The 10,578-nt window shown below is 37.9% G+C and overlaps 2 protein-coding genes across 3 annotated transcripts; one reads left to right on the top strand and one right to left on the bottom strand.

Annotated features, from left to right (window-relative positions):
• Window positions 1-233: 233 nt before the first annotated feature.
• Window positions 234-3,794, bottom strand: Sfxn2 (sideroflexin 2). Its single transcript, XM_068293684.1, has 4 exons — window positions 3,273-3,794; window positions 2,921-3,195; window positions 1,469-2,007; window positions 234-1,404 (listed from the first exon to the last, which is right to left on the bottom strand). Exons 1-4 carry the CDS (start codon window positions 3,292-3,294, stop codon window positions 1,245-1,247), a joined length of 996 nt encoding a protein of 331 aa, XP_068149785.1. The 5' UTR covers window positions 3,295-3,794; the 3' UTR covers window positions 234-1,244.
• Window positions 3,795-4,209: 415 nt separating this feature from the next.
• Window positions 4,210-7,767, top strand: Ugt316A1 (UDP-glycosyltransferase family 316 member A1). 2 transcript variants are annotated; one of them, XM_068293917.1, is made up of 6 exons: window positions 4,210-4,509; window positions 4,710-5,111; window positions 5,171-5,365; window positions 5,568-5,781; window positions 5,843-6,080; window positions 6,141-7,767. In XM_068293917.1, exons 2-6 carry the CDS (start codon window positions 4,921-4,923, stop codon window positions 6,926-6,928), a joined length of 1,626 nt encoding a protein of 541 aa, XP_068150018.1. In that variant the 5' UTR covers window positions 4,210-4,509; window positions 4,710-4,920; the 3' UTR covers window positions 6,929-7,767. The 2 variants fall into 2 exon arrangements, with proteins under 2 accessions (XP_068150018.1, XP_068150017.1); XM_068293916.1 differs by having other exon boundaries at window positions 4,210-5,111.
• Window positions 7,768-10,578: the final 2,811 nt, after the last annotated feature.

Raw genomic sequence — 10,578 nt, 5'->3', positions numbered from 1 at the left:
TATTCAGTTGTGTTTTGCACATTTTGTAAACTTTACAACACAATTTAACAAAATGAGAGAAACAAAAAGCTAACGAAAACACAGCAAAGAATTACTAAAAACCTATACATATATTTATGGTATATATATATATATACATACACGATATATATGTATACATATATTTAAAAACAACAACACAACAACAAAATGAATGAAATACCTAATAAAAATGTTTATAAAACCCGTCGAAATTGCCGTTTAAATTGACTTTATTGCATAGTATTTGAAAATATTTGTTAACATTTAACAATCAGTTTAAAAAAAACACTCACATACAAACAAAAAATGAACACACTTTCACATATTACAATTACATAATTTCTAAGATTTAAACAATCTAAAATACTATTGTTAATAGTAGTTAACCAGTTAGAGTGAGTAACTGCTGCTGCCTGCTTCGGATACCTGGAGATAATATAACTTGAATGTTTTTTTTTTAACTATTTTTTAAATTTAACAAAGAGAACTTATAAGAGAAGTATTTTGTCTACTCGACTAGTGTGTAATAATCTTGTTTCAAAGAGCACACTAAACATCTAAATGAAGTGAATGAATTTTATTCAAACCTTGCAATCTTCAAGAGAAGATCTTTTCAAAGTTATCTTAATAGAAGTTGTAACCAAAGAGAATGTTATAAAGTATTTTGAATTTAGTTGCACAATCTAGGATAGTCATGGCATAAATCTATATTAGATTCCATTACAATTCCCTTGGCAGATAAAGTTTGATGTTCATCTACGTATACTTAATATTTCTCTCAACGTATTGAAGATGAATATCTCTACGTATACTTAATATTTCTGTCAACGTTTGCCTTTCCATTAGCTCTCTAATGGACCAAAATAACTTTCGTAGGAAATAAAATATTATTTTTGATGGGTTAAAACATTCAATCACAGGTTAACAGATAAAGCCAGTGCAGCAGAAGCATAAAAAATAATACCTGTTATTGTAACAAAAAAAGAAAATCTACGGCGAGTTGAGATAAGTTATTCTTTTCTCTGCATTTTCAGCTTAATGTCTAGACAAGGAACAATAGCATTGAGCATCGATTTTTTTTTGGTTCGAAACTACATAATTAAATGCTAAATCATAAAGCAAAAACCTAAACACACACACATACATAATAAAATTGATAAAGCAGTAACGAGATTATTGTCTTCAGGTTCTGTTGTTAATCTAGTAATGATTAGATTAATCGTTTACAGGCCCTTGTTGAAGTATACACGTTTGGGTATTACGCCCTGAGTTCGCTTTTTCATATCCTCATACAGTTCCGGCTCAAATGTACGCATTGTGGCAGTATCCAAGGAGCATTGCTGGGGGAAAAACGCACAGGCTGTGGGCACCATGAAGCAGAGGCTACATCGAGCAACGAAATAAGCATATAAATAAGAATATATATTTGTGTAAGTCATCTACTTACAAGCAGCCAACCATTAGAGTCTGGAATGGTGCATTTGCCCATTTGATTTTCTTATACACAGGGAATTTCTCCAATTTCTCCATAATCAATGGCAACACTAACATGCCGGGAGCTGCCATGGCTATGCGAGAGATAACCACCTCGCTGATACCCTTGATGGCAGCCAAACGACTCTGACCGATCACCTCGCCGTCGGCATTCTTCACCTCAATGCCGCTGAGTATCTCGTTTTGACGCATCAGCGGAATGTTGACACAATTTGCGGCTGCCACTGCGGCAAAGGGTACAAATCTCTGGAATAGAGGCGTCGCCTTCTTTGACCAATAGTTCTTGCAACCGATGGCTGCAATTAAGGCTGATGTTGTCGCCGATACATATGCCACGCCCAATTGTGTAACACTAGTCGGTGAATTGGCATTACGATTGGTATAATTGACAACAGCATTGAATGATTGATTGATAAACTGCCATAGCACCACAGCGGGCACAGTGCGATAAAAGGCCAACATTCCTCCAGTGATTAACATGCCACCAGGCACCTATAAATATAGACATACATAAACATATATAGATCACATGAATTGCATCTTAAAATCAAAATAAAATAATGCCTGAATGTTTCTGATGCCACTATTCCTGTTTATTAATCAAATTTCTCAAGATTTAAGATTTGGAATATCCCATTAATGATAGATTTCTTTTCTGTTTGTGGACCAATTGAAGCTATTTGATAACAATTAAGTCTTGAGACGTTAAATTTGATCACGCAAAAGGGTTGTCAAAGTTTTTGTCTTTTTTTTCAAATACTGTCTATTGCATACTTTAGGGGTCAACATTTTGTTCCTAATCACAAGGAAACATTTTCGAAAAAGATTACATAAAGTGTGTGGCTTATTGAAACCAAATATTTGACTGACATATAAAGGTTATCTTGATTGCTACAATACTAGCTGACTGAATCAAGATCAATATCACATATCTTTTAAAAATAAAGATCTATCAATGAATTTATACAACAGAATTTAGCTTTAACTTCAACTTTAAATGAATTGAATTTAAAGCACTGTTAATATTTATCGAAAACTCATCGAGTTTAATGAGTTCTTAAGTCTTAATATCTTTGCGAAATTTTAGGTGAAATCAGGTCCCTACAAATACATTACATTTGAATGTCCATTTGGAGTTCAAATTGGAATCACTTGGACTTTGAAATGTTAATGAAATACTATTTTTCTATTTCATTTTGGTTTTGCTGACTCACTATGGGCGCACTAGGTAGTCTATATACATATTAAATTAAAGCAAATCGTTGACCACCGCACCTTCACCCTAGTTTCCCTAGTTACCGGTTGGCGATTCTTGGCAGCCGCTCAATGTGTTCGACGTCACTTGATGGCTATTTTTAGGAAATGTACATCTGTCCGACTGATCGGACTAAATCACGCGACTTGCCTGAAAACTCATGCGACCACAAAAGTTTTGCAATTCACCCGTGTCCGGATGGAATGCCGAGCTATATAGCTTCATGTTGTAATGAACTTCTTCTGTGGATTCTTTTCTCTGAGCTGCGTCTCCGCCTTGTCGGTATTTCTCCATCATCTCCTTGGCCTGGAGTAAACGTTCGCTGGGCAAGAGGACAGTCCGAGGATCAGTCATCCAGGCATAGTACTTGAAGCGGCCCGTAAAAGTGCCGAGATCAAAGAGCGGCTTGTCCACATCGATGGGAGCTATGATATAGAAAATATAATGGATTCCATCGATTTTTATCCAAACACAAAAAGAGTTTTCTCTGCTGGAAACTCACTTAGTTCCTGAGATTGTGACATTTTCCCCTGTTTTTTTCTTTTTTTGCGGCTTACGTAAGAGTTATGTCTCGGTGTCTCTGGTTTCTGTTTTTTTATGGATGGATTTGTATCTTGTATCTCTCACACCTTTCCCGCCGCCGCTCTGTGTGTGTGTACTTAGGGACTGAGAGGTGTCAATAGAACTGAATTGAACAAGTTTTTTGCCAGCTGTTTTTTTTTTCGTTTCTTTGAGGTTCACTTTCAAATGCAGTTTTTGCTTCTTCTTTTTTGAAAAAAAAGGTAAAACGTTTTCTGGCCTTGCGCCAATTGCAAGAATTATTGTTTGTTTTTTTTTTTTTTACACTCTTCTTCTTGCTGGCTGACAAGCGATTTTTTTAAGCTATTTATTTTGTCTGCCAAATTACACAATGTACAATGCTGTTTGTCTTTTTTGTTCCGCAATTTGCACTCATTGAATAATAAATTTAAATTTTAAATGCAAACAATCTGTTTATAACAACAACAGCAACAGCTAGAAGAAGAGATTGGGGGGTAAAATTGCAATCGGTGTGACCATAGTGAAAGCATTTAAAAGTGCGAATTCGAATTCGACATTCACATGTAGCCGTCTGCCGGTATCTACAGAGTAGTGAGATGCCAGTTTGGTGGGTTTCTTGGCCTTTTTTTTAGCGGGAAGCGGTTCATGCTAAAACGTTTTCTCTTAAGCAAATTTATTTGTCTGTTTTCTTTTTGAGCCTCTTAATGTGTGTCTGTGTGTGTTAATAAGAAAGATAAAACAACTAAGCAATAGGTAAAAAATACAATAGTATTTTTTCATTTTATTGTGAAATAAAGTTAAATCTTCATTATCATAAATTCGGTGACCTTCCTCAACATGAATTGGCATTTACTTTAGCTAGCTAGAGATGCCAACACCGTTGGACCATTACCTTGGCCACGCCGACACCGCCTAACAAAAAAAAAAAAAAACCGAATTTGGCATTGTTGTTGCTGTTGATGTTGTTTATTCTTCATTTCACTTTCGTTGCGTCTTTTTGTGCTCTTGTGCCCCTCACATGAATATTCGTAGTCATCGAAATTGTTGTGCATTTAATTAGCGCCAAAACGAAATATATTTCATCATATATATTTGTATATATATTATATACACATACGATTAGAGCAACAAGAAAAATGAGGACTAGCTGCAGCCAGGAGAGCGAGAGCGGCAACAGATAATAATAGAAGGCAGTGTGTGTATGTGTGTGTGTGTGCGTGTCTGTTTGTGTTTTGTGGGTGTGGATGAGGAGAGGAGAAACGAAGGGGAAGTGTGGTGCAAAAAAACCGGATAAGCAACTCATCGAGTCTCCGTTCCTGTCTCCGTCTCCATCTCCATATCCGAGGTCATGCGTCTACTGCAGTTGTTTTTTTTGTTTAATGGTGCTATTCGCCCATAGCATCTCCGGTGCCAATATTCTAACCATTTTGCCAAGTGTATGGAAGAGCCATTATTTATTTGGACGAAGATTACTGCAAGAATTGGCAGCCAGTCCGGCAAATCATTCGGTGACCCTTATCAGTCTGCATGGGGAAGAGACTGGCGGAGTTTCTCAATTGCCCAACATACGAGAGATTCGTGTGGACGGACTCAAAGAGAATTGGCTGGACATGGGCATGAGCTATGAGGCAGAGGATATGCGTGCCCAAAGTGTTATGGAAAGATTCACTAGATTGATCTATGCAGGCACAACCAATGTGGATTTACTATTGAGCGATGGCCAAGTTAAGAAGCTTCTTACCAGCGGAGAGAGATTCGACTTGCTAATTGTCGATTTATTTCTAAGCGATGCCCTGTTAGGGTAAGTGCATTCACATATAGATCCTCTCTATACATCTCTAAAACTCGTTTATATTCCAGATTGGCTTTCTACTATGGTGTGCCCACAGTGGCCCTAAGTCCCACTGGTGCCAATTCTTGGTTAAACAATATGTTTGGCAATCCTCAAGCATCTTCACTAGATCCTAGCCAGTTTTTGGCATTCACAGAGCGCATGAATACCCGCCAGAGGATCGTGAATTCCCTAATGAGCACCTTCGAGCGATTGACCTACAAGTATGAATGAACCCAAAAACATTTCAAATTATTTGCTAGGGACAGCATATCGTATAGTGTCAATTCCAATGCTCTTAATGACTTGGATTTTGTATTTTTAAACCCTCAATTCGATTCACAATTCTACTAGGTTTCTCTTAGCCTTGGCGACAATCTAAATCTTTCGGAAAACTTGTTTAACTAATATTATCATATTCTTTAGTTTCTTCCATTTAATCTCCCAGCAATCGGTTTATACAAAACACTTTGAGCCTCTGGTCAAGGAACTGCCACAATATCGCGAACTGACTAAAAATCTTAGTTTGGCTTTGATTAATTCCCATCCTGGCTTGCATTATCCAAGAGCCTATTTGCCCAATATGCTGGAAATCGGTGGATTGCATCTTCTGGAAGCGAAAGACTTGCAAATACCCAACGTAAGTACAAGCTCGACTAAAATGATTAATCTAAAACTGATTTATTATCATTTTGTTGCAGCATTTAGAATCGTTTATGGCATCATCACCGCCCGGCGGTGTTATCTATATGAGTCTTGGAGCTGATATACAGACCGCTCAGTTGCCTAGCGAAAAATTGGCCATATTTTTAGATGTCTTTACACACTTGAAGGAATTCAATTTTCTAATAAAATGGGAAAAAGATGAATTTCTGCCTGACTATCAATTGCCCGAACATATAATGATTAATAATTGGTGGCCACAGCAGGCAATATTGGGTACGAGACTTTAGTTGTAGCCAAAGGAATCATTATTAATAGCAAATTATTTTTATCCAGCTCACCCTCAGATGAAGCTCTTTATTAGCAGCTGTGGGCAACTTAGTGTTTGGGAATCAATAGCTGGACTGACGCCCATACTTGCCATACCCATACTGGCCGAACAGGAGGTGATGGCCAAACGTTTACAATTGCAGGGAGTCTCTTTGACCGTGACTTATGAGACAATAGCCTATGACGCCCTACTCCATGGCATTAGGCAACTGACTCTGAATCTAACCTATGGCCAAAATCTAAAAAAGCTCAATGAGCGTTTAATAAGCAAAGATTTCAATCCATCTGCCCGTGCGGTGAGTCAAATTGAGCTTATATTGAACTCTGCAGGAGCAGACTATCTAAAATCACATGCGAATGCACTAAATTTCTGGTGTGCCGAAGGAATAGATGTCTTTTTGATTATTACCCTTGGTTTTTGTGGTATCCTAACTATACCATTTTTGGCGATTTGCTGCATTCTTCGGAAATCGTATTATAGTCAAGCAGCAGCTGATCATGCACCTTATAGAGCGACCCTAAAAGCCGTTGGTCGCGTGCATAGCTATGGCGATGGAGCTACCTGTTCCGCATCTGCCTCATCGGAGCCATTGAGAAGAACACGCTCTGCTCAATCGCTATCGGCGCGTTCGAGTACATCCAGTTTTAGTTCCACAATACCAACATCGAGCACTTCAACGACTCCAATGGACTTAACACCACCCCCACCGGGGACCCAGGGGATAAATAATGAGCCGCCTCTTTTGGATATGTATGTGAATCCCAGAATATTTCCAACCAATCGAGACTCATAACAAACACGGAGGTATCTCTAAGACGGATACATTTTAAATTATATTTACCTATGTACATACGAGTTTATCTATGTATGCTATATATGTATGTATATGTGACTATAATTTAGTGGATTAAGTGTGATTTTTCAAAGTCTATCTATGTTGGTTATTTTTTTTTTGTATGCTCTTCAAAAGTATGATTTCCGTGTCCTTATTTCTGTTTCGATTGCGTTACATCACATTTCACATTTTTGTTTGGTATATGAAATATATCAGTTAGTTAGTTATTCTGCTAGTATATAGCTTAGTTATAAAGTAAAATGCCCATATTTAAAAGTCATTATAAACTTAAACATCACGTTTTTATACCATACACCCATACGGTGAAATGGTATATTTAAGTCGCCAAAATGTATGTAACAGGCAGAAGGAAACCTCTCCGACCCTATAAAGTATATATTCTTGATCAGGATGAACAGCCGAGTCGATCTAGCCATGTCCGTCTGTCCGACCGTCCGTCCGTCTGTATTAACACGCAGATCTCGGAGGCCATAAGAGCTAGAGCCACTAAATTTGGTATGTATACTCGTGTATTATGTAAATGTATAGAGTTAATTGGAATTTCGGCCACGCCCTCTTACGCCCCCAGGAATCACATAAAACTGTCATTCTTAAAAAGTATAACAGCTAGAGACATCAAATTTGGTTTGTACAGCCATTTAGTTAGCGCGGAGAAACTAATTCTTCAAACTTTTTGCCACGCTCACTTTTGCCCCCGCAAATTAAACAAAACTGATTTTTTCGAAAACTAACAAAGCTAAAGTCACTAAATTTAGTATGTACACTGGCTTAGTATTCGCGCAGAGTATACATATTTTCATATTTTGCCACGCCCACTTCCGCCTCCATAATTTAGAAACAACCGATTTCCTTCTGTAGTTTTTTGACTATCGCATTCAAATTCGGCAGAGTAATTATTTCTATTTCTACCAAATTACCAAATTTTATTGAAATCGGACTAGAAACATGCTAAGCGGTCCATAAGGCCAGAATTGGCCGTTGACTAGTGGCGGCGCTAGAGTGCTCGTGTGTTTGTAGAGTGAGCGAGATAGCACATAGTATGAAGCATGTAAAAACAATAGACTTAAAAAAATTTGTTTCACCTGGTGTATGGTATACCCAAGTCGACGAGGCGACTTACTTACTTCATTTGTTTTAGGCTACAAATCGTTGTAAAGGAAATTTTAAGTTATTTAAGATATTGATATTATTTGGAATACAAATGATTTTTGTATACAGCCATTAAAATGTTGTAGAACTGAAAGCGATTTGAAAACTTATTTACAATTTTAGATAAGAATTTTTGTGAAAACTTTTGAAGAGCATTTCGAAAAATCGGATTTAATCGATTTTGGCGTTATTTTACATTTATTATGCATATATGTATATATATATACATACTATATATATTTTTACTTTTTTTTTTTAAATATTATTTTGGTTTTATTTAATTGCTTGTGTGACTAAACTCCCAACGGATATTATGTATACAAGAAAGGAAGAAAAAAAAAAAAATGGAAAAAAAAAACACAAAACAAAACACACAGAAAAAGAAAAGGCAAATACAGTTTTGGTAGCATTGAAGTCAGTTACTGTTCATTATGGTCGAGGGGGCGTGGCTAATTAGACAGCCTATTTACCTAGGCCGCTCATGTTGTCGGCTTACTTTGATGTGCATGACGGCGTATGCACTTCATTTAAGCCGAGTGCCAGCTCAAGTGTCTCCAAGGATGTGCCGCGAATGCAACGACTGTGTCAACACACACACACACACCACACAGAGCAGAGCATTAATACAAACCCCAAGGATGAGGCGAGCAGCAGCATAAATGGGTGGATAGTAAGGTTGGCGCACCTGTTTGCATTCAACAATCCGCGCACGTAGAGAGACAGAGGGCCAAAAGGAGTTGGGTGGCTCATTTTTTTTCACTTGGCTTTTTTTGCCTCACTGTTAATAAAAGTATAATTATGCACAAGGTAAAAACAAAAAAAAAAAAACCAACAAAAAAGAAGAAAAAAGGGAAAACGTTGCTGAAATGGGCAGGATGCACTCATCTTGGGAAGATTTACTTTGGGCATTGGAAATTTGATATGTAAGCCACAAAGTTAGTTGGCGGAATGCCGCCTGTTGTTGTTACCCATACCAGATGAGGACCAGATGATAACCGCAAAGTATGACTTTGAAAGAGGCTTTAAAAAGGGAGAATGTGCTACCTCAAAGCATTGGAATTGGCCTCAAAAAGTACATACATATGTCGTAGCCACATAATAGAGAGGTTAAGAGGTTATTGTAGTTTATTCTTCTTTAGGCTCAACATAACCTCACTTAATTTCAAATTGATTACCTAAACTTTAGTAAACTAAAGCTATTCTATGATAAAGTTATCTTAATTTTCAGTTTACTTATAATCGAATTAAAGATATTCTATTTAATTATCAAATTTCATTTAAAGCCAACTTAACCTCACTTGTAATAAACCTAACCTCACTTAAATTCAAATTGATTACTTAAACGTAATTGATTTAAACCAAAATAAACGCCCCATCATCAATATTCACTTAACTCAATCAAATATGTCAATAATCTCGCAGCGAATATCTTTAAATATTTGCCCTTCGTTCCATCGGGGAGTCAAGTGAAGGGCAGGCATGTATCGAAAGGGGTCCGGGGGCAGCCATACGCCTGTCAACCTCATCGTGAATGTCAACCACAAGTCAGAAAGAAGTCTTCTCACGTTGACAGCCAAACCGAAGTGGAGGATCCAAACAGTTGCTTGGCAAGAATTTTTGCTGGCATTCCAAAGGTCTCGGATTACAGAGACCCGACTCTGGGAATAGTGCTGGGACACCGAGATCGAGACTGACTGCATCAAAGACTTCCATTGACAGCGGTGGCTCCTTTTGAAGTTGAAGCCAAGCTACCAAATTAATTGCATGCTCTGTTCTTCTACAACAAAACACAACACAACACAACAAAATCCCCCCAGAGAGCTCTGCTCATACATATGGCAGGAGGGGGTGGCAGGATGTGTAGGATTGGACTAAAAACTCTAAATCAACAATCATCATAACTATAACTCTTTTCTCTGTGGAGGAGGAGTAGGAGGAGGAGGAGGCGATGCATGTGGAGGGAGATTCCTGTCATCATGTTGCCAGTTGCTTTTGGCTCTTCGCTTCATTCCCTTTCAACACTCTTTTTTGTGTTGTTGTATTTGTTGTCGTTCCTGGGCCACACTTGACTTTTGCCCAAGCAAATCCCACCCAGACGACACACAGAACAGAAAGCTCCAAGCATAGTACACATGTATGTATGTCCGTCTGTCAGTCAGTATGTCTGTCTATCTGTCTCTCTCCCTGTTTCTGTTGCTGGCCACGCCCATTGCTCCAACCGCCTTTTGTGTGTGCACTTTGCACTCTGTTTTCAATTTAATTACTTTTGAGATACGCAGGACAAAGTTTTCCTAGGACATAAGGTATGATCTAGGAGTTTCCCTTTTGCAAAATTCATAATTTAACAAATTAAATTTAAAGCATGAAGAGGATAAGGGAAGGAGCAGAAGGGGCAACAAGAGAAGCCGGAACAGAAGGAGCCACAACATAGGAGCTTC

Source organism: Drosophila tropicalis, unplaced genomic scaffold, assembly GCF_018151085.1.
Source record: "Drosophila tropicalis isolate 14030-0801.00 unplaced genomic scaffold, ASM1815108v1 contig_805, whole genome shotgun sequence".
NCBI lineage: Eukaryota > Metazoa > Arthropoda > Insecta > Diptera > Drosophilidae > Drosophila > Drosophila tropicalis.
This window is presented reverse-complemented; position numbering and strand designations above follow the sequence as displayed.

Bases quoted from the DNA above. Each gene is read 5' to 3' on its own strand.
- Ugt316A1 (XM_068293916.1), top strand. From the start codon at position 4,555: ATGAGGAGAGGAGAAACGAAGGGGAAGTGTGGTGCAAAAAAACCGGAT. The intron at 5,366-5,567 runs GTATGAATGAAC...CATATTCTTTAG, and splicing joins TTCGAGCGATTGACCTACAA to TTTCTTCCATTTAATCTCCC. The intron at 6,081-6,140 runs GTACGAGACTTT...ATTTTTATCCAG, and splicing joins GCCACAGCAGGCAATATTGG to CTCACCCTCAGATGAAGCTC.
- Sfxn2 (XM_068293684.1), bottom strand. From the start codon at position 3,294: ATGTCACAATCTCAGGAACTAA. The intron at 2,008-2,920 runs GCAAGTCGCGTG...CTATATTTATAG, and splicing joins GTGGTCGCATGAGTTTTCAG to GTGCCTGGTGGCATGTTAAT. The intron at 1,405-1,468 runs GTAAGTAGATGA...TGCTCGATGTAG, and splicing joins ACTCTAATGGTTGGCTGCTT to CCTCTGCTTCATGGTGCCCA.